The sequence below is a fragment of the Pelodiscus sinensis genome, chromosome 7 (assembly GCF_052426305.1).
Source record: "Pelodiscus sinensis isolate ZL-2025 chromosome 7, ASM5242630v1, whole genome shotgun sequence".
Lineage (NCBI taxonomy): Eukaryota > Metazoa > Chordata > Testudines > Trionychidae > Pelodiscus > Pelodiscus sinensis.
This window is the reverse complement of record NC_143058.1, coordinates 73746389-73772667: the sequence shown is the minus strand read 5'-3', so window position 1 is coordinate 73772667 and position 26279 is coordinate 73746389. Positions and strand designations below refer to the sequence as shown.

The 26279-nt window shown below is 42.7% G+C and overlaps 1 protein-coding gene across 7 annotated transcripts in view; it reads right to left on the bottom strand.

Annotated features, from left to right (window-relative positions):
• PLCL1 (phospholipase C like 1 (inactive)) overlaps positions 1–26279 on the bottom strand; it is a 319441-nt gene that overhangs the window by 155881 nt on the left and 137281 nt on the right. Inside the window, exons 1-2 of one of the 7 annotated variants that reach the window (XM_025182042.3) lie at positions 22569–24291; positions 5532–5765 (exon numbers count right to left, since the gene is read on the bottom strand). The exons of 4 other annotated variants lie outside the window; for them this stretch is intronic. In XM_025182042.3, coding sequence (XP_025037827.3) covers positions 5532–5546 — 15 coding nt within the window. In that variant the 5' untranslated portion in view covers positions 5547–5765; positions 22569–24291. Of the gene's footprint in view, positions 1–5531; positions 11972–22568; positions 24292–26279 lie in introns of those variants that run through there. 2 more of the 7 variants (XM_075934260.2, XM_075934259.2) reach the window with 2 other exon arrangements.

Genomic DNA, 26279 nt, shown 5'->3' with positions numbered 1-26279 from the left:
CAAGTATCTTCACGAGGTTGATGGATTTCCACTCCATACAGCTAAATGCAGTGCCTTGTATGGTGTCAAGTATCAGAGGGGTAGCCATGTTAGTCTGAATCTGCAAAAGCAACGAGGAGTCCTGTGGCACCTTATAGACTTTAGACTATAAATCCTTATAGATTTATTTGAGCATAAGCTTTCATGGGCAAAGACCTACTTCGTCAGATGCATGTCGATAAGGTGCCGCAGGACTCCTCGTCGCTTTTGCAGATTCAGACTAACACGGCTACCTCTCAAGTATGAGACTCCAAAGGTACATCTACAGAGCAGCATTATTTTGGAATAACTGATGTTATTTCAAAATAAAGTGTGTCTACACAGCAAGCCATTATTTTGAAATGGAGGACTTCTTACTCTGACTCCTGTAATCCTCATTTCATGAGGAGTAAGGGAAGCCAAAGGAAGAGTGTTCTTCCTTCGACTTCCTGCTGCGTAGACAGCGCCAAAAAGCCGAATTAAGCTATTTTGATTTCAGCTACGCAATTAACGTAGCTGAAGTTACGTATCTTAATTCGACTTTTGCCGTGCTGTGTAGACATGCCCTTAAGGAGCTGTCATCCTTTACATTTAGAAAACTATCTGCTCTCATATTTTTTCCCTTCTTCTCTCATTTTCTTTGTTTTGCTGTTGCTGCAAGAAGAAAACAGTCTTGATTACTTAGAATTTTATTTGTTCCTACTGTTTATTTCCCACATGAAGTTATATTCTTTATGTCAACCATTGCCATAGCTATTAAATTTGATGTCATAGTGGTAAATAAATGCTAAAGAAATAGAAGAGCTTGTATTCATGCAAATCTTCCAAATTAAAAAATAAACATGGGAGATGAGCAATACAGAAAATACCAGCAAAAATAAAAAGTTTTGAAAGTGTACCCAGAGGTGTTGATTGGTCTTTTAAAAAACACTGAAGACCAGAATTGTTCCAATCATTTTACATATCCATATAGGACAAAGAAAGATAAACTATTATCTAATATACAAATCACATTATTTAAATCTCAGTTTTTTTAAATTTTAAATTAAAGTAATTAATTCTAGTTTAATTTTAAATGACACATTTACAAGCAGCTACCAAAATCATTTAAATTATTATTTTTTAAATTGTATCAAGTAGTACTTTTGCAGCCAAAGTTTTAAAGAAAGTCAAACCTACGAACTGATGGAAGTAACAGGCTAAGCATGTGGAACCAGATTTTGGTGATGTGCTAAATCAGCTTGTAGCTTTTTCCACTTCTTTAAAGAGACTAATTCTTTTATATTGGTTTATTCAGCAAGTTCAGCTCAATGATTAAATCACTCACAGTTGAGAAACTCATTGGGAGGTTTTTTTTAAAAAAAGCAGGAAAGCATGTGTGTTTTTCTTCAAATCTATCAATAGAAACTAGGTGTGAGAAGATGAGATCTACCACTTCTATAAAATCTGAAGGACAGTAATCAGTTCAATTCACTAATTAGAGATAATACGTCTTTTGTTTAATAAATCACTTAGCACTAATGAAAAACGTGTTTTCAAATTAATTAAAAATTAACTAAACAAAATTTATAATTTTTGTGCATTTTAAACTGAATTGCAATTTCCATCCAAATTCAGAACCCAATAGTAAATAAAAGTATCATCTATCATTTTCTAACATAATAAAGCTATTTAATTGCTCAAATAAAATAAGCACAGATAGGGTACGTCTAGACTACATGGCTCCGTCGACGGAGCCATGTAGATTTGTTTGTTCAGCAAAGGGAAATGAAGCCATGATTTAAATAATCGCGGCTTCATTTACATTTAAATGGCTGCTCCGCTCTGCCGATCAGCTGTTTGTTGGCAGATCGGGGCAGTCTGGACACTCTCCTGTCGACAAGAAAGCCCTTTATCGACATCCCTGGTAAACCTCATCCTACGAGGTATAACGGGGAGGTCGATAAAGGGCTTTCAGGTCGGCGCGGGAGCATCCAGACTAGCATGCTGAGCCGACAAACAGCTGATCAGCTGTTTGTCAGCTCAGCGCAGCAGCCATTTAAATTTAAATGAAGCCACGATTATTTAAATCGCAGCTTCATTTCCCTCGGCCGATCAACCTGATCTACATGGCTCCGTCAATGGAGCCATGTAGTTTAGACACACCCATATAGTATATCTTTGTGGGTAGCAAAAAGAAGCACCAAATTAAACCAAAAATCTGAGTCAGCCTTTCTTTTGTAAAACAATTAAAGTAGCGCATGGAAGGCTAACATTTGGTGGATTTTTACCCCTACTTATCCTGCACTCGTTGATCATATAAAAGCTGCCCAATACACCATTAATATGTTTCATACAATATATGTTTCATTGACTTGAATTAATGCAGCTTTCTCTAAAATCAGTGGATTCTGATGGGTTATAAATTCTATGTATATCAGCTAAGAAAGTTTTCTCTTATCAAAAAATCCTATACTAGAGGAAATAGTTACCCATGCTGAGATTTTTTTTTTTTTAAATCAATGTTCACTAATTCTCTCCACCTGGGAAAAAGTAATTACTGCTTTATATAAAATAAAGCACCCAAAATAACCCAGTTAATACAAAAGTAAAAATAATTACTATTAATCTTATTTTTCTCTCTGACTCAGCTAAAAGATAACCACTTTAATTCAGGTTTGCCAAGCAAGGCACAAAGCAGATATATAGTTTTCTATTGAGCAGTTTATCATTTCTACCATCAGATATCCCTAATCTGACTTTAGTCTAAAGCAGAAACGCAGAATCTGGGACTTTTGTTCAGAACAGGGTCCAAGCTCAAACCACAAGAAGCTAGAATATCTACTTCTTTTCCTCTCAACAGAATAGCAAGAGAATGAAAATGGTCAATTCAGATAAAAATGTGGTTTGCACTTTTTACCATAGTCAGATAACATTTAAATAGGCAGTATTTTCTTCTTAAAGTGTTCTGAATTCACTCAGAAAAAGAAAAGAGACGGGACAAAGCTACTTACAAAACACTCCTTTTCCCCCCACTACATTATATGCACAAAACTTCTTTCAATGCTAAGATAAAAGTACATCTCTTCTCCAACGAGGTAAAAGTGTAGGTGTTCAGATTTTCTCCCAATTATTTTCCATATTTATAGTTATTGTGCTCAGAAAAGTTATCCATTCCATTATCTAACTCTTACAGAAATTTCTTACACTAGATGGCACTGGGTAAGTCATCATCTTATTTACCTCTTTGCTAATACTACTTTCATTGTTTAACAGTTTCCTAATCTGTATAATGGTAATGAAGATACCAGTTTCTTTGATAAAGCTCTTTGAGATCTACTAATAAAAGCACTATATATAAGATCTAGCTGTTGTTATTTCTGTCTATACAGTTATTCAGTGACCTTCCCATAACTGCCTATGCTTTTCCAGCATAATCTTCTTACAAGTCATGTATATGGTTCTCTTCCTCCTTTGCTTTAACTCCTTCCTCATCCAAAACCAGGCACACATTAGCAGTCAATCTCCCACATCCACTAACATTAAAGAGAATATCAACCAATCCATAATCACAGGGTCCAGTTTTTACCTCAACTGGCAATACTGCCAATACTCCTACCATTCACCTCATCAGACCTGTCAAAACACTAAGGCTTTGCCTACACTGCAGGATTTTTGCACAAGGAGCTTTTTGCGGAAGAGATCTTCCACAAATCTTCTTGCACAAAAGTGCATCCATACTTCAAAAGCACATTGCAAAAGTGATATGTTTTTGCACAAGAGAGCATGCATATGTTAATGCTCTTGTGCAAGAAAGCTTTGATTGCCATTAGCAGAATGGCCATCAGAGCACCTGTGCTTTTTCTGATAGGTTCTTTTAGCACAAGAACCTCCTCCGGAGCATTCCCATGTGCCTTTTTGTGCAAGAGCTGTAGCGCAAAAAGGAGTTATTCCTTGTGGGGAGAGGAATAACTCTACCAGCAAAAGCTCTCTGTCCTGTCAATTAACTGTATGCTTAACTCCGCTTGATAACGACCCCCAACCAGACTTCAAGCCGAGACCACTACCATTGAGCCCAGCTCTCTATCTACCTTACAGTCCATTTATCTAATCCATACTTCTTTAACTTACTGGCAAGGATACTGTGGGAGACTGTATCAAAAGCTTTGCTAAAGTCAAGGTATATAACATCCACCACCTCCCCCATACCCACAAAGCCAGTTACCTTGTCATAAAGGCAATCAGGTTGGTCGGGCATGAATTTGCCCTTGGCAAATCCATGTTGACTTTTCCTGATCACTTCCCTCTCCAAATGCTTCAAAAACATTTATTTATTATGTCTCAAAAACACCTCTCTGAGCTAGATATGTATCATCCTGGCTTTTGCGGGCAATTAATCACCCAGAGCTGGCCTGTGGCAGCCAACAGGGCTGGTTCAGGGCCAGTTTAATAGCAATGTAGACATTTCGATTTGGTCTGGAGCCTGGGCTCCAGGCCCCTGTAATGGGAGGGGGTGTGTTTCAGTCCCTTAGCCCAAGACCTGCGGCCCGATATAGGCTGGCATGGCCCAGACACGAGTTTTTAATTGCAGCATAGATATAACCAGTGAGATTAAATAACTTGTCTAACATAACACAGGAAAATGTGTAGCAGCCCCAAGAACAGAACCCAGGTGTTCTGACTCCCCGTCCTATGCTCCCATTTATAGGGGGAGGGACAGCTCAGTGGTTTGAGCATTGGCCTACTAAACCCAGGGTTGTGAGCTCAATCCTTGAGGAAGCTTTTTGGGGCAAAAATCTGTCAGGGATGGTACTTGGTCCTGCTGCAAAGGCAGGGGACTGGACTCAATGACCTTTCAAGGTCCCTTCCAGTTCGAAGAGATAGGCAATCTCCATTAATTTCATGGAGGTTAGGTCCATAAAAGGCCATTAGCCAGGGGATAGAAAGGGTGTCCCTGACCTCTGGTTGTCAGAGGCTGGAGAAGGATGGCAGGAGACAAATTGCTTGATCATTGTCTTTGGTCCATCCTCCACCCCCTCCCGGGGCACCTGGTGCTGGCCACTGTCAGGAGACAGGCTCCTGGGCTAGATGAACCTTTGGTTTGACCCAGTCCGGCCATTCTTATGTTCATTCAGCCTCTAAAGGAAGTAGTGAACTGATTCACATGCTTATGTTCTTCCTGCATAGAGAAGCTTTCCTAAGTTAGGACAAAAGCACAACAGCGTGGGAGTAACCCATTCTGTAAACATCCACAAATAAGTCATTTCATCAGCACCCATATTAACTGGACATATTTTATGGAGATCTATCCTGTGCATATAACAGTACAAAGGAGTTCTAGCCTTCCAGAGAGCTTTTGTCTACACAATAATCTGTTAGCTAAATTCAGCCAGAGAATGCTACCTGTTTCAATAGTCAAATTCAGATTTACATTGACACTAGATTTATCCCATGGATGCCAACAGGAGGCCCAAATCTACCATTCACACACAAAGGGGAAGATTTTTAGGTTTCTAAGATCTTATTGAACTTACCATGACATCGATCATTCCTATATATGATATTTTATTATGCTCTGTCTTTTAAATTATGATGGGTATTTTATGGGCTTCTTGAATACTTCTCTTGAGAAAACTAGATGTTCCATCTGCATCTTCCTTTCCTCCACTAAATTAAAATTTTTGTAGCACAAATTTCAGCATGCACAATCCTCGTCAACAAGGTACATGGTGCAAATGTTTCTGAAAAAAGGCACAGATGGTGGAAGTCTGCAGGAGAGAGAAAGAGATGGTATATGGAAAATTTTACAAAGGCCAACCAACTAGTGATCAAAGAAATTATTTGCTAAAACACTGGATAACATAAAATACACTTAAATAGACAAGTCATGATTATGTGACTGACCTATAGACAAAAGTGTCCACATGTCAACTCAGTACCAAACCCAAGAATGGTCCCAATACAGGGCCAACATGACAACAGAAGCTACTGCTTTCTTATATCAATGAGTGCCACTGAAAGACTTCTCAGACAGGTTTCCAAAAATGATATCACAGTATGAAGATAAAAATCTCTAAATAGCTTGCACTGGTTTTTATGACTCTTTGCCAATAGGGAAAAAAAGCAGCCCGTTTGAAATGTTGAATGACTGACCAGAATACAAGACCTTATTGACGCCTCAATTCTATTAAGAAGCATAGAACTGTGAAGTGGTATTACACAACATTGTAACACAATGAAATCCAGCAACATATTAGAAGATTCAGTTTGAGTCAATTGCTCTGATCAGTCATAAGATGCAACCAAGGAATTCTGGCCAAACCAACATTGAAAAGGATGTATGCTCAAGAGAGAAAGTCAGATTGCTCCCTTACAGGCAGACATAAAAGTTATCTGACAGCTCTGTGGTAAAGACCTAATTCACATTTTTTTAAAGCTTATCTGAAACCTGAACTGAAAATAAGGGAACAGCTAGCAGATGTCTGGTTGTGTATGTGTATTTCCACGAACACAATACTGTTAATGTCTGTATTATGCATCAATATACAGACTCTCACTTTCATAGTTTCACAGATATACTATAATCAGAAAACTCGAAGACTCTGCACACCTTGTGAAGATTTTAAATCGCTAGTGTTTTCCTCTAGCAGGTTAACCAGCCATTGATTATTCCTAACAAAGATATCAAATATGGGCATGATCCAAAGCCAATGGAAAGACTGCCATTTCTTCAATGAGCTTTGGGGTAAGCCCCAGACCAGCATACTTGTTACAATGTAAAGTAGTGGGCCTTTACATTGTGGTATAAACTAAAATCTCACTCTCCCTTTAAGATTAAGATAAACTGTATGCCATGCCATGAGGGAGACAATACCTTTTGCTGATGACCTCACAGCGTGATTTAGAAGGCACCAGACTGCAGATTTATGAATAAAAGTTTAAACATTTAGGAGACCTGTGTATCCAGATCTCACTGTACTTGAAATCCAATTTTATTTCTGATCATTAGTGAATGTTAAAAAAAAAAAAAAATTCAGAGAGCATCATGGGACAGTGTGTGTATTTCAGAGGTATTTTACTTCAGGGGGGAAAATATCATCCCTAAAGAGCAGCAGAGTAATTGCAGCTTAGAAATGAGGTGCATTGGTAAAGATAAGAGTTTGCAAAGCACTTGTCAAAATATTATTTGGTTCTAACCTGTACTTTTAGGTTAAGCAACAGCCCAGCACAAATGTGCATAATGGGACTGATGAAAGCCATTGATCCAAACTATAAACCCCAGTGAGCATGGGGGTGCTGACCTCATTACCATGCGTGCCAGCACCCCTAATGAAAGAGCCTATTACAAAAGAGAATCACAGACAGAGAAGAAGGTGGAGAAAGGTGTCTACCTTTTCATCTATTGAAACTCAACCGTGAGAGAGGGAGCTTGGTTTTCTGATTAATAATCTTTCAAATCTAGAAGAATATAAATATAAAAGCTAACTGTTGTTGACACTATGCCTGCAGGAAGTTTCGTGTTCTACACATGTAATTCAAAGCAGAGATAATGAGGTGGTAAAGCAGATGAATCTGTTATACAGTTGGATGCAACAGAAACTTCTATAGTTGAGGTAGAAGTGGCTTCCTTCAATTTACTTAAAGGCATTATCTATTAAGTGCTTTTTAAATTTACTTTAAAGCTTTCATACAAGCAAAAGTAAATAATACTGCAACAAAAATGTAATCAATTCTTTCTAACAACAACTTAAAAGCCTTGCAAAACATGAACATAAGCGGGAGTGAGGGTGGAAACTATGAAAAAACATCAGGCACCCTATTACACGCCATTAAATTGTTAAGTATGGCAAGTGCTCTGCATTAAAGCTCTTTAAATCAACACGGTGGGATAAATGTTAGTATATTTGTTTTTATGAGACAGTTTAAGATTTATTCCTGAATTACTAGTAATCTTGTTTAATAAAACCTATGGTTAGAAAAGCTTTAATTTAAAGCATAACATTTTTGTGGATTTGAAGCAAGCAGTTTGAGGAAGGTGTTTGTCCATGTGTGCTGTGACAGGGTCAGAACAGAAGGCTATAAAAAAGTAGCGGCTAGGGGATCTCTAAGCCTCTGACTGAGATCTCTGTTTGCAGAGTAACAGGGAGGGGCTGGTTTAGAACCAGCTGAGGCAATCAGGGGCAGTGGAACATCTGGGGCTAATTGACCAGGCCTGCAGAGTCAGGCCAGCCTAAGCTAATTAGGAAGGGGAGGGGGGGCCTTCACAGTTGAATATGAATAAAGCTTGTGATTTGGATCTCTCATTTTCATTACCGACATACTCAATCGATTAAAAAAATTAAATCTGTGTTAAAATTGCTAATGTTTTGTAATACATTAACGTAACACAATCAGAATATTTAATTTTGCACATGATTGAGAAACCTTGTGCATTAGGTGGCATTAGGTAGACCATGATGTTTTAAAATACAGAGTCCTGTAGTTAGTCCTTTGACTTCACCGAAACATCTTGGCACCAGTGCTACATTCTTAGTTCACCTACAACTCACAGGCTGTGTCTACATTGGCATGATCTTGCGCAAATACCCTTTCACACAAAAGTTCTTGCGTTAAAGTATTTGCACAAGAGAGCATCTACACTGGCATGTGCCTTTGCGCAAGAGATGTGCTTTTGCGCAAGAGCATCTGTGCCAGTGTAGACGCTCTCTTGCGCAAGAAAGCTCTGATGGCCATTTTAGCCATCGGACTTTCTTGCGCAATAAATTCATGTTGCCTGCCTACACTGGCCTCTTGTGCAAGAACAGTTGCACAAGAGGGCTTATTCCTGAGCGGGAACATCATAGTTCTTGCGCAAGAAGCCCTGATTTCACACATTAGAACGTCAATGTTCTTGCGCAAGAACTCCCCGCCAGTGGAGACAGGCAGCATGTTTTTGCCGCTTTGGTGCAAGATCATGCCAATGTAGACACAGCCACAGTGATTACAGAGAGAGATTTAGGTATGCAGGGAATCCTCAGCTTCTTTATAAACCTTGGAAAATATTATTGATGTTTAAGCAATCGGCTTGATCCTGCATCACTCAAGTTAACGGGAAGTTCTCCATTGAACAGATCAGACAGAAGTAGGATCAAACCCAAGATGCGTTGGCTAGTGAAAGGCAAGTACTTGCACTGATGCACAAAAGGCCAAATTGTTCAATGGAACTACCAACACACGTTTTGGTCAAGCATGTGTCCCAGTCTCCCCAACCAGAGAAGGGCTGTGGAAAGTGTGTGGGGGGGAGATCAATGTTAGAATAATTTGTTATCCACTATCACTTCAAGGGGCTTGGCCACGTAGCAAGTTAGTGAATAGCCAGCCAGGGTGTGAATCTACACTGCACCAGCTTGTGCCACGGTGGCACTGCTGCCATGAAAGTCCCAGATTGCAGCTTAGCATAAAGAACAAAAAGACTGTCATAGCCTATTATGTTAACTGCTGTGAAGCTCAGGCATCTCTATTTCTCCACTTCAGTTTTCACATGCTCCTAGAACTTAAGCAGCATGATAATCAATAGCGTGCTGTAACAGCTCACTGTGTGTGTCTGAGGCTATGTCTAGACTGCACTCTAAAATTTAAAAATATATATGCAAATTGCGTATTTTTTTAATTTAATTTCAAAAGAGGCTATTTTGAAATTTGGCGTGTCTACACAGCACCAAATTTCGAAATAAAGTGCTCTTTCGAGCCATCCCTTATTCCTCGTAGAATGAGGTTTACAGGGATGGTGAAAGAGAGCGTCCATTATTTTGAAAAAAATTCAAAATATGCGGCATTGCTATTTTGAGATACTTCCGGTATCCCAAAATAGTAATGCAGTCTAGACATACCCTGAGAGACAGATTGATCATTGTGGACAAATCTCTTGTAGTTACTGTTAAGCTCAAAAAGCCTGTTTCTTGAAAAGTTATAAACTGTTTTTTTTAAATCTATAGGTGAAGTTAGTCTATGACCTTGACACTAAGAATAACTAACAGTAATAGCAATTTTATCAAAGTGCCCCACTGAATCACTGGCAATGTCATAAGTAAAGAAGTGTAATACAGGGGGAGGAGGGATTAATCATTAAATAGATCGTAAATCTTTTATATCACTTACTCTCTGAAACTAAAATAAACTGTAGTACAGTTCTGCACAGTCAGAAATGGAATAAAAGATATCCCATTGTCAATTTGCATCTCGAGTATTTCTTTCTGACCCTTGAAAGGATTGTGATTATGTTAAATTCCTAGCAGCATCTTAAGTAACACCAGCAAGATAGTAATGCTGTATTCATTATGTTTGACCCAATCTTGGCTCAGTACTTCAGATGTCTTCCATACTCAAAAATCATTAGGAAACTCAATTAGTATGCCTAATTAGTAGTTCTGGCCTCACTCCACACATTTTAGAAGGAGCAGACCACACAGAGCTTTGCATTTGTATTTTCTCAAACTCTGAACATGCTCTGTACATCTAAGTTCTTGAGAGGGAGCTATAAGCAGGTTCGGACTGTTGCCATTTCTGGGTGCATGACAGACAAATAACAGTTTGTATATTTACCCTTCTATGTACACATCATCCCTTTTTCCTGAAGAAGTGAAATGTTAATTTTGATGCCTGAAATTGTTCTCCATGTGAAAAATTCTCTTTTCTACAGTACCTGAAATTCACTCTGGAACGAGCTCTCTGGCTTTAGTTATGTAACTGTTGAAAGTCAAAATGGAAGATCCTCTGACCTTGAAAGACAATAGCTCAGCAAAGTTATATCCTACAAACTTGGTGATGTATTACTACAGCAATGCAGCTTCGTGCTTATTCATGACTGTTTTCAAGATTTCTTACAAATGGATAGCAATAGGCGCTCGTAATGTCCAAGCCCAAATAGGAAGAGCCACTGTCATTGTGCAGTATAAAGAGAGTTGCTCCCAGATGTTACAGAGAATAAACACCTCTTCTCCCCATAGCTTCCTCCCATCTGCCATGACTTTAACAACCTCCCTTCAGAGGTGCAACAGAGGTGTATCTTTCCAACTGGGAAATGAGATAAAAAGAAAAGGCAATTTAATCTCTACAGTGGAGTCAGATGTCACTATTAACATCCAATATGAAAGGATTTCTGGTTGATATGGCATGGCTTTGGCCTCATGAAGGTGGAGAGGCACACTTCTGTCAATAGCGAGAAATATTGTTATTTGATGATAATGTGACAAAATATTAGGAAAGAACACAGAATGACAATTGTATTTTGTATGGATCAGCTGAGATGTGCTGACAATTCTTCAGCAGTACTTGGGTTGGAATTTTGTTTTAAAAGGAACATGCCACTCAGATGCAGTCCAATGTTACAGGTGAAGCTTTTCCATAGCAAAATAGTTTTGGCAGGTCAAACTCAGAATGAATCCTAGTCTTTAAATATTACTGAGCCATCAGGCTAGTTTCCTTTCAGCTGATTTGGTAATTGATTACATCCTCCCCAAATGGTACATACTTATACACATCAATCCATATCTACCTGAACACTTGCTGAGACCAGATCTGCTTTCTGCTCTCTGTCATGGGCAAGTGCTGAACAGGAAGCCCCATGCTAACAGATTATTTATTTTTAATTATTATTCATATGTTAGATAAACCCAACCCTTTAGCTCCTTTCATTATTGTTTATTTTGATATTTTAACAGTCTCTTGACTTGCTGTACCAATACCGAGTTAGTAAAGAGAGCTGACATTTTAGTACTTATGCTATACTAGGCTCTGTTCCAAAAATAATCTCCCTGTGATTAAACCAAGAAAAGAGGGAGAAAGAGTGTTGCAAACAACTGTTTTATTTTCTCAATACAGGCAGTCCCCGGGTTACGTACAAGATAGGGACTGTAGGTTTGTTCTCAAGTTGAATCTGTATGTAAGTCGGAACTGGCGTCCAGATTCAGCCACTGCTGAAACTGATCAGTTTCAACAGCGGCTGAATCTGGACGCCAGTTCCGACTTACATACAGATTCAACTTAAGAACCCCAGGCATCCCCAAGTCAGCTGCTGCTGAAACTGATCAGCGGGTGATTCCAGGAAGCCCGGGGCAGGGGCTTCCTGTAGTCAGCCGCTGGTCAGTTTCAGCAGCGGCTGACTTGAGGACGCCTGGGGCAGAGCAGCTGGGGTGCTGCTGGGTTGGTCCAGTAGCGCGGCTGCTCCTCGGTGCTACTGGACCAACCCAGCAGCACCCCAGCTGCTCTGCCCCAGGTGTCCTGATTCAGCCGCTGCTGAAACTGATCAGCAGAGGCTGAATCAGGACTCCTAGGGCAGAGCAGCTGGGGTGCTGCCGGGTTGGTCCAGTAGCGCCAAGGAGCGGTGCTGCGGGACCAACCGGCAGCGCCCCACCTGCTCTACCACAGGCCTGGGGCTTTGCTCCACGTCTCCCTAGTCTGCTGGGGGGGCACTAGCTGCATCCCCCCCCCCCAGCAGACCAGGGAGACGCTGAGCAGCTTTTCTCGCCCCGGAGGACGGGGGCGGCGGGACCGGGCGTCTGCCGCTCCCGTCGTCCGGGGCGAGAAAATCCCCGTTCGTATCTGCGGATCCGACGTAAGTCAGATCCGCGTAACTCAGGGACTGCCTGTACATGAAAGCCACACACTATATATATATATATATATATATATATATATATATAAATAATTGAGCGCCCTGAAGTGTACAGAGTGCTGTAGGGAGGGTGACTGTAAATCCTGGCCTTAAAGGTGTGATCAGGCACAGTGCAACAGAAAACATATGCAGAATAGTCTGCAGCCACAAAGGAGAAATATTTCATGGAACAGGAGAGTTTTCAGGATTTTTTTAAGCACGAGGAAGAAGCAGTTTGAGAGATAGTAAATGAAAGACTATCCTCATTCACCTGATGTCCTGACCAACCCCTTCCAAGCCATATTGACATATGCTTAGAACAGACGCAGAGGTGGATTTAAGCAGCAGACTAATTTGGCACTGTGGAAGTTCTGTTTGCTCCCATCTCCCCATTGCAACTATTTAAATGGGTCCCTGATGGAGGCTAAAGGGCTGCTATCCTATAACCCATAACTTGGGGTAGATTCTCTTCTGCCTTCTCTTAGTATTCATCTTGACTGGCCGTTTCCTCTCATCTTCCTCATGATGAGTTCGAACAGAGATCTCAGTGACAGTCTAAGACTTCAGGTCTCCTCATTTCCCATAGGCCCCCAAATCCTCTCTCTCAATTCCAGGTGCTAGCCTGTTGGGCCTTGCCTTCACACTGGACACAAGTCAGGAAGAACTGAACATTCACAAGCTTCAGGGGGTAGCCAAGTTAGTCTGTACAGAATAGTCTTAAAAAACAACGAATAGTCTGGTAGCATTTTAAAGACTAACAAAACATGTAGATGGTATGTGCCCACGAAAGCTCATGATACCACCTACATGTTTTGCTAGTCTTTAAAGTGCTACCAGACTATTTGTTGAATATTCACAGAAATTGGGATATTAATAAGTTTAAGTCCCATGTAACCTAACCATGCCTCCATGATACTGCGAGGAAGGTGAAAAAAAAAATCTATGAAGCCTCTGCCAATTTGACCTTGATAGGAAACAATTCCTTCCTTGACTGCTAAACTGACAATTGATGAGACCCACAGCATCTTAAAGAACACAGCACAACTCTACCACAAAACAGAAAGGGAGGGTGAGGCAGCTAAAACAAAGCTGAAGACTCCAAAGGGCCTGGGCAAGAATTTAAATTAAAGCAGAAGGGAGCAGAGTGAGTTGTCAATCCATTCTAATCTCTCTCTCTGGTTAGTCAATAGTAGGCTGAGAGCTCATGGAAGAGGGGCTATACATCTCTAAGGCATGCCACATTTCATTCCCCTCTCCCTACTATGCAGGTCAGTAACATTTCCTACCTACTTACTCGGTCCGGTGGAGAGGCAGTGTAATTATCAATAGCTAACTGTGGCATTAATATGGAGAATCCTGTTATTTATACTACTACTCTAGCTTCTTGTACTGCACCCATCAACAGAGTATGAACATTAAGAGCGTTGTATGTAGCATCTTATGCACGAATAAGACAGTCCCATCCCGAAGACGTTTACAATAGGTTAAATAAATATCACAGAATAGGAAGAGATGTCAAAATGTAAGGAAATGGAACAAGAGAGCTTACACAGTGTATGGCCATGAGGTTACTTTTTTCATAGGATATTCTGAGTATTATGCTATTTCCTATCTTTAATAGGTTGGCAATAGATTGAGGAACACTCCCATCCTGTTATCTTTACTTATTAGTATGGGGAACACAGTTCCCATTTGAATTTATTTCCTTTTTAACCAGTTTTACAAAAGCTATTTTTAATAAAATATCTTGCTTATTAGTTATTGGAAATCAGAATGAAGAGTTAATCGAACAACAGAGACTTTGTTCATGGCTTTTAACATCTTTTCTCTTTCCAAAATCACTATAGTTTCTAGGACCAGGGAAGAAGAAAAAAGCTGGCACATAGCCATATTACCAACCTACTTGACTTGCTGCATAACTACAAGCTAATTTTATAAATGCTTATATTAACCAAGGGCTCAACTCCTCAACTGTTATCTCACTACCATGATAACTTTATTACAAAAAAAAGTAGTTTATTTACAAGCAGCACAGAGTGGCATTACCATTGTGCAGCACTTTATGATTAACAATCATAAAGCAAATCTAAGAAGGATCTAGCTGATGTAAACGTCACATATAAAATATTAATAATCTTTAAAATATGCAGCATTTAAAGTCTAGTAAGCCTTTCTCAGGGAAAGGGCCGCATTCAGACTTACTATGTAACCCCATCCACTTAAGTTGACTTATGCCAAGGACAAATTTGCTTTATTGTATTTCTACAAAATACTCCCCTGTCCCCTTTTCATTGTCATGGGCATCCACCTTGACCCCAATAGTCAGTCAATGAAAGCCTCTAACATTTAGACTGTGTTAGCCTTTTGGAGCAGGAACCATCATTTCGTTGTGTGTTTGTACAGCACCTGGCACAAGGGACCCTCAATCTGAAAGAGACATCCCTAGATGTTATATAGAGTTATCAACAATTTCAACCTGGATGTATGTGTGTAAAAATATATATGAGTATCCCTCCCATTGACTAACTATTTCCAGGAAATCCATAGGTAAATTAATGTGCCAAGACTACAAAGCCTTTACAAATTATGCCTTCTAGAGAAATTGCCATCGTGCACTGCAAATGCTACCCATCTCTTTGATAAATCTTAACACCTAACTAATAGAAGCTATTTATATGAGGCTACTGGAACAATACAGAGTGTGCCAAAATATGAAATTTCATTATACACATAGGAGTTCAACTACTTTTCCAAGATTTTTCATACAAATAATTCACATCAAGTGTTTCAAAGAAGTTTTCTGCTCAGTTCATAGTTACAGTAGCAAACATGAACTGAACACTGCATTGTTTGGTGCATGCTTTGCAGAGGAGTTAAAGGTGTTGATTTCACCCTATAAAGCTCCAAACAGTTTGGAATCTGTGGAGATGAATGAAAGATAAATGACAAATGAAAATATAGCAGCTTTTGTGTAAGTGTGACCAAGTTCACAAATTTTCTTCACCACCAGTCCATTCTTGTCAGTGCTTAGCAGGCAGTGTATATGTCTCTGTGATCTAAAAAGCCAATCTGTTTTATACCCCACAAATCAACCCACACACAGGAAATTAAGAATGAAGGTCAAAACAGCATCTGTAATTCAGCCAGTGGTGCACATGCAATCCAGCATGGGTCCAGAAGAGAACGTTTCTGAATTTACACAAACATTGCATGTGTAAGAGATAAGGAACAATGATGTTAACTAAAGACTGATGAGTAATGAGCTCCACATATGCAAACGTCCAGTCCTTTTTATGGGATCACAAGATACATGAAGCTGAATACTACTACACCAGCCTAATTAGTACTTACATCAGTCATGGCCTGCATACAAATGTGTGCCCTAGGACTCATCCGCTCCACGGAGCAAGTTATGGATCCTGATTTTCTTCATCCTTATGCTGGGTCATGGAAGTTAACACAACCCCACTGCACAAGGCCACAGGCAATGCCAAAAAGATGAAGGTTGGGTTCTTCACATTAAAGTAAAATTATGAAAATCTTGGAGGGGGAGGGAGAGAACCGGAGCTTGCTGGGAGACATTCCCTCCTACAATGGGATAGGCTCCAAGAATGCAAGAGAAGCATGCTAAGGGAGAAGCACCTCTATTATTGTTTTGATTATAATCTCTACTGTACAGCCCACATGATTATATCTCTACTTCTGCACTCATGGCTCACTCACAGTATCATATTTCTATACAAGGTTACAGCTTGGCCCTATACTTACATGTTGAAACAGGTGCCTCAGTAATCTGAGAACCAGTGAAGTTAATTAAGTTTTCCCTGCTCCTTACATTCTGAACAGGAGAACCAAAAACTCTCTCTACATTGTTTTTAAGTTTTTCTTTAAGGCTTTGATTTAGCAAAGCATTTATGCACCATGCTCAGGTTTCTTTTAAGTGTGAGCATAAATTCATCCCTATTCAGCAAACCACCTAAGAACATGGGATTTAAACAACTACTTAAATGTTCAGTAGAATCAGGGACTACATGCTCATGATTCAGAAAGTTCTAGGGGTCTGCATACCAAAACTATTATATTTCAGTGGGTTACTTAAGCACCACTGACATGCGCTAGAGACACACTCAAACTCAGCGCTATTGCTATTATGGATTGGGGTTATGCACAGCTCTTCTAGATTTTGAAGGATGTATTTGTTCCGAGTAATGGGAAGGTGGAATTTTACAAGCATTCAGTATTGGCTCTCATTGACAGAAGAGGACTTGGCACTCAATGAAGTGGGTCACAAGGTGCAATACATATTTCTAGTTCAAGTTCAAAGACAATAAAAAGCTTTTATGCGTAGCTGTGCCACTCCCTTTGTGTATCTTTTCTGTGCTCTCTAAATTGCAGTAAGTTTTTTTCATGAACTTACAGGCACTGTTCATTTATTACCCATTCTCTTATCTATGAGGCTATGTCTATATTGCAGGCTTCTTTCGGAAGAAGCTTTTTTCGGAAGAGATCTTCTGGAAAAACTTCTTCCGAAAGAGAGCGTCCACACTGCAAAAGTGCATGGAAAGAGCGATCTGCTTTTTCGAAAGAGAGCATCCAGACTGAATGGATGCTCTCTCCCATGTAAGCTGTGATTGCTATGAATGGAATGGCCACCAGGGCACCTGTGCTTTTTCCTCTTTCCATGAAAGAACTCCCTCTTTCCTGTGCACACACGCCTTTTTGTGAAAAAGCTCCTTCGCAAAAAGGCTTCTTCCTCGTAGAATGAGGATTATCAATGCTGGAAAATCCCCTTTGTTCTTTCAATTTTCTTGTGGAAGAATGCAATTGCAGTGTGGACGGTCCTCAAGTTTTGCCGGAAAAACAGCCATTTTTCCAACAAAACTCTGTAGTGTAGACCTACCCCGAGAGAATTCATTCCTGCGAGTGTCCAGATTCATCATCTAAATCCCATGTTAACAGTTTCCAGCTACAGGTCCTAGTAACCCAGTCATTTTACATAACAGTACAATGTCGGATAGAAATGTGTTCACTAACATTTCTACAAAATAAAGAGTTTTTTACTGTAGAAGATTCATCTGAAACTACACTTTTAACCAGACATTTATCCCTCTGACACTCATTTGATTGTGGCTTGGAACACTGTAGTGAGCAGGGTTGGCCACTCATTGACCCCGAGGAGGAAGAACCCCTCCCTGAGCCTAGGTGGGCTGAGATGGAGCCAGCCCCTTTAAGTCCACAGAGACCTAGGGGAGGGGCAGAAAGTATAAAAGCTGAGCCCAGAAGCTTAGTAGGGGGCCAGCTGTCAGAGGGAGCAGAGGCTTATCCTGAAGATGCTGAAGTGGACAACTGGCCCCGGGCCACCATGCCCAGGCCTTGAGGAGGAGACCCTTTTCTCCCTATGCCTAAACTTGGGACTATACAGACCCTGTGAACCAGGTACAAACTGAGAGGGAGTCTGGAAGTGGCCCAGGGGAAGCAGGAGATGGTCAGGTGGACCTGATCACCCTTTAAGGTGTGTTAGCAGGCTTCGGAGCGGATTCCCTGCTGACCCCAGTGGATGCCAAGGCTGCCACCACTAGGGCCCTGGGACAGTATACAGTGCAGTAAGGGGGGCCCGTGTCCCCCCTGCCACCCACATACTGAGTGGCAGTCTCCCCCTTCCCAGTTGTGCTGTGAAAACTGTTTGCTTGCCCCGCCCTGAACCAGGGCTTGGGCCACCATTTGACTTTGAGAGCTGTTTGTTTGCTGACCCACCCTCTGGCCCCTGGTCTTAAAGGGGCTGCCGGGCTAGGAAGTACAGGCCCAAGCACTGAGCAGAGGCTCAGGACTGAGTGAGAACTTTTACAAACACCAATCCCTTTTTAGTATCTGAATTAACTGTCTTGGGGTATGTCTACACTACAACGTTAATTCGAACTAACTTAGTTCGAATTAAGCGACGAGGAGTCCTGTGGCACCTTATAGACTAACTGAAGTGTAGGAGCATAAGCTTTCGTGGGCAAAGACCCACTTCGTCAGATGCATGTCATGCATCTGACGAAGTGGGTCTTTGCCCACGAAAGCTTATGCTCCTACACTTCAGTTAGTCTATAAGGGTATGTCTACACTACCCCGCTAGTTCGAACTAGCGGGGTAATGTATGCATACCGCACTTGCTAATGAAGCCCGGGATTTGAATTTCCCGGGCTTCATTAGCATAAGCGGGGAGCCGCCATTTTTAAATCCCCGCTGCTTCGAACCCCGTGTAGCGCGGCTACACGGGGCTCGAACTAGGTAGTTCGGACTAGGGTCCTATTCCGAACTACCGTTACTCCTCGTGAAACGAGGTGTACCGGTAGTTCGGAATAGGCACCCTAGTCCGAACTACCTAGTTCGAGCCCCGTGTAGCCGCGCTACACGGGGTTCGAAGCAGCGGGGATTTAAAAATGGCGGCTCCCCGCTTATGCTAATGAAGCCCGGGAAATTCAAATCCCGGGCTTCATTAGCAAGTGCGGTATGCATACATTACCCTCCTAGTTCGAACTAGGAGGGTAGTGTAGACATACCCTAAGGTGCCACAGGACTCCTCGTCGCTTTTGCAGATTCAGACTAACACGGCTACCCCTCTGATACTTAGTTCGAATTAGTTAATTCGAACTAAGCTAATTCGAATTAACGGATCCAGACTAAAAAACTAGTTCGAATTAGCGTTTTGCTAATTCGAACTAGCATTCGGGCTTAAGGCTGGCCGGAAGCAGTGCCGGCAGGGCATCAGAGGAGAACTTAAGAGCGTGGATATGCTGTCTCGGGCTAGCCGAGGGCTGTGCTTAAAGGGTCCAGATCCCCACCCCGGACAGTCAGTTCTCAGGGGTGCCCCGCTTGCAAAGCAGTCCTGGCTTGGATTGCCCGGACTACCCACACTGGGCACATCACACCACTCAGCCATCAGCCCGGCTGCACTTGCCGCAGGCTGCCATCTGGGGAGAGAGGGCAATTGGGGGGCTGCAGGAGAGCTTCCACCCCCAGAAGCCCGCAGAGCCAGCCCAGTCCTCCCCATCGGGGGCTCGTGCCCCATTCCTCCCTCACCTCCTTCCACTTACCCTTCCCTAGCCCCTCTTCTTGATGTACAAAATAAAGATAACGTGTCTTCCAAAATGGAATCTGTCTTTATTGAACAAAACTGGGGGAGACTGCGAAAAGTAGGTGGGAGAGGGGAAGAGAGAGGCTGGGAGAGGGGAGGGCAACTAAAATGATCAGGGGTTGGGAACAGGTCCCATATGAAGAGAGGCTAAAGAGACTGGGACTTTTCAGCTTAGAAAAGAGGAGACGGAGGGGGGACAGGATAGAGGTCTCTAAAAGCAGGAGTTGGGTGGAGAGGGTGCATACAGAAAAGTTCTTCATTAGTTCCCATAAAGAAGGACTAGAGGACACCAAAGGAAAGGAATGGGTAGCAGGCTTCAAACTAGTAACAGAAAGTTGTTCTTCACAAAGCAAAGAGTCAATCTGTGGAACTCCTTGCTGCAGGAGGCTGTGAAGGCTAGAACTAGAACAGAGTTTAAAGGGAAGTGAGATCAAGTCATGGAGGCTGGGTCCATGGAGTGGTATTAGCCAGGGGGTAGGAGTGGTGTCCCTGCCCAAGGTTTGTGGAAGGCTGGAGAGGGATGGCACGAGACAAATGGCTTGGTCACTGTCTTCGGTCCATCCCCTCCAGGGTCCCTAGGGTTGGCCGCTGTCGGCAGACAGGCTACTGGGCTAGATGGACTTTTGGTCTGACCCAGGACGGCCATTGTAAGCTCAGGGTCGGGGGTCTCAGTGGACCCCCTTGATTCTCTTGCACACCTGCTCCTGGGTGGCCAGGCTGGCAGCTCTCCTGCCCTAGACGGCCACTTTCCTGTGCCTAGTGCGGAGATCGTGGACAAGGTCCACGATGTCTGCACTAGCCCAGGCAGGTGCCCGCCTCTTGCGGTCCCGGGCAAGCTCCTGGGAGCCGCCAGCCTGGTCCCGGGAAGAGGGGGAGGGCTGGGGGGCATCGGGTGGCTGGCTCGATCCGTGCCAGGTGCAGGGTCTGCTGGCTGGTGCTAGCAGGCTTGCACCTGACATGGGCACCGTAGCCAGCCCGTGCCCCTTTAAGGGGTCCGGGGCCGGGAGGGGGGCAGACGAGTTTCCCTGGTGTTGGCCAGAGTGGCCAGCAGGGAAAGCTGGGGAGGGCTAGCCTCCCACTAGTTCGAATTAAGGGGCTACACACCCCTTAATTCGAACTAGCTAGTTCGAACTAGGCTTAATCCTCGTAAAATGAGGTTTTCCTAGTTCGAACTAAGCGCTCCGCTAATTCGATTTAAATTCCAACTAGCGGGGCGCTAGTGTAGCGCCTATTAAAGTTAATTCGAACTATCGTCCGTTAGTTCGAATTACCTTTGTAGTGTAGACATACCCTTGGGGACTGTATGAAAGCAGAAATAAATACAGCAAATCATCATCATTTACAAGTGTCCCTTCTGAGAGACACTGGAAGGAAATGCAGAATATGTATTGCTTACCATTTTCACTATCGTCAGAAGTTACCTTTTGCAGAACAGAACATTCCTATGCCCCGTGGTGCCTTCCCCTTTCTTCTGCTGCCCTGCCCCCCTCCACTCAGCTCAGCACAAGCTCCTTCCTTTCCTCACCCCCACCTCCTCCTTAGTTCTCCCCCTGCCCCTTCCCTCACCTTCTGACACCTGCACCTGCCGGGTGGGGAAGCATGGCAGACAGCTGCCCTGTGTGCCAGGGCTGGAGCCAGGACTGCAGTGCTATTTTTAGGCTCCAGCTCTGGCAGCTCCAACTCCGGCAGCCGCCATTCAGGCTGTATGGTGACTGCCCGGCTGTTCCTGGGGTGGGCAGTCACCCACCACACGGCTGTGGCCCCCAGCCCACGGAGCAGCTGGAGCTGCAGCTGCATGGCTCTGCTGAGGAGTGGGAGGAATGAAATTCTTGGTGCACGCTCGCAGAGGCAGGCCCCTTACAGGGAACCCTGATCACAAATCTTTCATTCTTCAAAGCTGGTGTAACTCAACTCTGTGGAAAGACTGAGGAATTAAATCCTTCTGCATATTTTATTCATTTATTTTTATTTCCGCACTTAAGCGGTGTCTGAATAACATGGGTGGACAGCAAGCTTCAGCGCTGTAGCACCAAGTTAGCACAGAGTCACTCTCAGATCTGGATTGCTCTCTCTTATGGGTGCTTCCTGCCTGATACTCTGAACAGGAGCCAAGCAGCTGGAGTTACCTGGGGGGTAGGGTTGCCAGATGGTTTCAACAAAAATACCGGACACACTTGACATTACACCTTATTTAGAAAATACCGGACATTTATATTTTCTCAATTTGTTTCCTGAACAGAAAGCTGAAATACTGGACTATGCAGTTCAAAACCGGACACCTGGCAACCCTAGGCTATGTCTAGACTGCAAACCTCTTTCGAAAGAGAGCGTCTAGACTGCACGTTGAACTTTCGAAAAAGCGGCTTGCTTTTTCGAAAGAAAGCATCCAGTGAGTCTGGATGCTCTCTTTCGAAGAAGCCCTATTTACATTGAAGAACGCCTTCTTTCGAAAGAGGAACTTTCGAAAGAAGGCGTTCTTCCTCGTGAAATGAGGTTTACCGCCATCGAAAGAAAAGCCGCGTTCTTTCGATTTAATTTCGAAAGAACGCGGCTTGAGTCTGGACGCAGGGGAAGTTTTTTCGGAAAAAGGCTACTTTTCCCGAAAAAAACCCTGAGTCTGGACACAGCCCTACTGGGGGGAAAGGGAAGGGGACAGAGGAGCCTTATTTTAAAGCAGCCCAACAAAACATGTGGCTGCTGCCAGCAAGAGGGGAGGGGAGAGGACAGGGGACACAGAGCTGCCTGGCCAGCTGCCGAGGCTTTTTTTTTTTTTTTTTTTAAAATAGCTTCCACTCTCCCCCACCAAGCCCACCCACTTACCTTTTTCCACTTCCAGATACAGCTTCAGGAGCACTATGGAAGAACTACCTCATTAGTGCCGGGCTGCAGGCATGCTGCTAACGAGGTGGGCGGGTCTTAAATTCTTCCTGCGTGGCCGTGCAAGCGCTCAGCCTACCGGGAACTATGGAGGCCACACAGAACATGGGGCTCTTACAGGGGTAGCCCAGGCCATAATCTGGCCCTTACTAAAGTTATTTCAAAGAGCTACTATTTCCCCCATGCAAACGCGCCGAGTAGGAAACACAACGGTGTGTGACGGAGTCAGATCCAAAGGTTACATGCAGCAGAGGGGAGGGATGTGAGCTCAGACTGAGGAGATCTGTTTCCATGGTAACAGGGAGGGTCTGGTCTAGAACCCGCACAGGTAATCAGGGGCAGTGGAACACCTGGAGCCAGGCCTAGAGTCAGGCCAGCCTGGGCTGATTAGGACCCCCGGGGTTAATTAGGGAAACCAGTTGAGACCCCTATGAACGGAGGTTGCCTGCAGTTGGTGGAGGATGCAGCTGAGAGGATGAAGGGAAGTGCTGCTGGGAGAAGGAGGAAAACAGGCAGCAAGTGGACACTAGGGGGATGAAGTGAAGAGAAGGAAGGCGCTGGGAAAGGTGTGAGGAAGTAGCCCAGGGGCCTTGGAGCTGTCTTATAGCAGATGTTGGGGACTCACATAGGCTGGAACTCATTTCCAGGGCCCTGGGCTGGAACGCAGGGTAGAGGGTGGGCCCGGGTCCCCCCCAACACCTACCTTCCCATTTCCACTTGGGGCAGAGTCTGTGGAGTTTATTCTCCCCATATATCATATTCTGGCCAGTGATGAAAAGAGCTCAACAATCAGCAAACTAAAGCCCTAAGTGTGATGCCTAAAACTGAGGGGCTGCTGTGAGCCTCTGAGACAAGCAAATCTGCTTGAAAGCAGGACCCACCGAGTTAAAATAGGAACTTTGTGACAACTGAAATAACTGTTTCTAAAGGATGAGCGCTGGCTGTCAACGTTATCGGGCAACATGATGAAGAAACTTGTTTGGAAAAGACTGCACAGACAATCCTCCTCTGTTTTGAAAGCAAGAGATCAGTTTTCTTCAAGTACCAAGATCTACAGCGTATCATAATATTGGACTGGAATGGGGATTTCCATTCACAGGGAGAAAAAAAAGGCACAATGTTTCTCATAGGCCCATTACAGAAGGGCAGCTGGATTAAATCTACAAAGATGCTAACTCTTTGATATACAATTTGAGTAAAATATTTCAACACCCTGCAAGTGAAACTTAGATGCAGCATAAATCATAAAGATAAGAAACTTGAATCAGTCCATTGGGATTTTCTAATCCCAAGTAACAGCATCCTCTAAAAGTGCAATTCCCGACACAGGCTTCAGTCCAGCAAACTAAACACACATCAGACTGTAAATCTGTAATCCCATGTGTTTAAAATGCACATGCTTAAGTACTTGCTGAAACTGGGTTATAACTAGGGCAAATGTCACAGACCATTGAGTTCTCTACTTTTTCAGTACACCCCAACCTCAGAGTTACAAACACCTTTGTAATGGAGATTGTTTGTAACTCTGAAATGTCCGTTTCTCAGAACAAAATGTTATGGTTGTGCTTTCATATTTACAGCTGACTTACCAGAGCTTTAAAACTTTACTATGTAGAAGAAAAGTACTATTTTTAACCATCTTAACCATTTCCTTACCTTATCAAATTTTTATTTAGGAATATCAAACAATTTAAAAATTCAATCACAACTAATTACACTGTTAACAACAGAATACCTTTTTATATAAATATTTTTGGATGTTTTCCACATTTTCATGTATATTGATTTCAGTTACAATTTACAAGTACTATAGTTCAATCTCTTTATCATGAAAGTTGAACTTACAAATATAGAATTAGGTACAAAAATAATTGAATTAAAAAATAAAATAATATAAAACTTGAGAGCCTACAAGTCCCCTTAGTCCTACTTCTTGTTCAGCCAGTCAATCAGACAACAGGTTTGTTCACATTTGCAGGAGATAATACTGCCTGCTTTTTATTTACAACATCACCTGAAACTGAGAACAGGAGATTGCATGGCATTGTTATAGAGTTGCAAGATATTCAGAGTCATAGGTCTACTTGTGCTTCAACCACCATTCCAGAGAACATGCATCCATGCTGATGATTGAGTTGTTTGATCGCTACGTAAAGCAGAGAAGACCCACGCATGTTCATTTTTGGTCAGATGCCACCAGCAAATGGTTGATTTATTTTTTTTTTGGCAGTTCAGGTGTTCCTTTTTTTAAAAGATGTCTGAAAGCATACTCCTCACCCCATCCTGTCTCAGATTTAGAAGGCACTTCAGATTTATAAACCTTGGGTTGAGTGCTATAGCGATCTTTAAAAATTTCACATTGGTACCTTTTTTGTGTTTTGTCAAATCGGCAGTGATAATTTTCTTAAAATAAACAACATGATATGTCATCATCCAAGACTGCTATAACATGAAATAGATGGAAGAATACAGATTAAAATACAGAGCAGAAGACATACAATTCTCCCCCAACGACTTCAGTCACAAATGTAATTAACACATTTTTTAAAATGAGTGTCACCTCATCAACATGGAAGCATGTCCACTGGAATGGTGGCCAAAACATGAAGGGGCATATGACTGTTTAGGCTGACACATAAAGACCTTGTAAAAGCCGCTGGCCCCCTCCACCCCCCCACCCCAGCAGACCAGGGACACCAGAGCAAAGCTGCCGCCTGGGCGGCTTTGCTCGTTTGCCCGGGAGCAAAGCCGCCCAAGCAGCGGCTTTGCTCGGGTGTCCCTGGTCAGCTGGGGGGGTCCAGTGGCTTTGCTAGACCCCCCCCCCCAGCAGATCAGGGGGACAGGAGCAAAGCCGCCCAGGCGGGGGGAGTCCCGCCGCCTGGGCGGCTTTGCTCGGGTGTCCCTGGTCTGCTGGGGGGGTCCAGCAGCTTTATCTGACACAAAGACCTTGTAATGCAGGTTACAAAAGTGCCATTAAAATGTTTAGTGTCATTTTCAGGTGACATTGTAAATAAGAAGCAGACAGCATTATCTCCCCTAAATGTAAACACATTTCTTTCCTTAGCAATTGGCTACACAAGAAGTAAGGTTGAGTGGACTTCTAGGCTCTAAAATTTTACACCGTTTTCTGTTTTGAGCGCAGTTATGTAACTACAAAAAAAATCTACATTTGTAAGTTGTGCTCTCACTATAAAAAGAGAGCATTATGGTACTTCTGAGGGGAACTGAAAAATACTGTTGATTTTGCTTATCATTTTTACAGTGCAAATATTTGTAATAAAATCATGTAAGTGAGCACTGTTCACTTTGAATTCTGTGCTGTGCCTGAACTCAATATATTTGGAAATATAGAAAATTGAGAAGTTTTCACTTACTTCATTTACATGATTGAGGATAAAGAACAGAGCCAAACCCTATCTGCCATTTGCAGGCATAACTCCCACTGACCTCATTTCCATGGAACGATCAGATACTGTTTCTCAGAAACTGACCAGATGACATCCATGCTCTATGGCAATCCCGCATTCAAATCCTATGCTGAAATGTGTCCAGAAAAGTAATTGCTTGATAATGACCAGGTCGAATGGTTAACTGGGGATGAGCTACACATCTTTAAACATTGTATTACAAACAGAATCACAGAAATTACTTTCC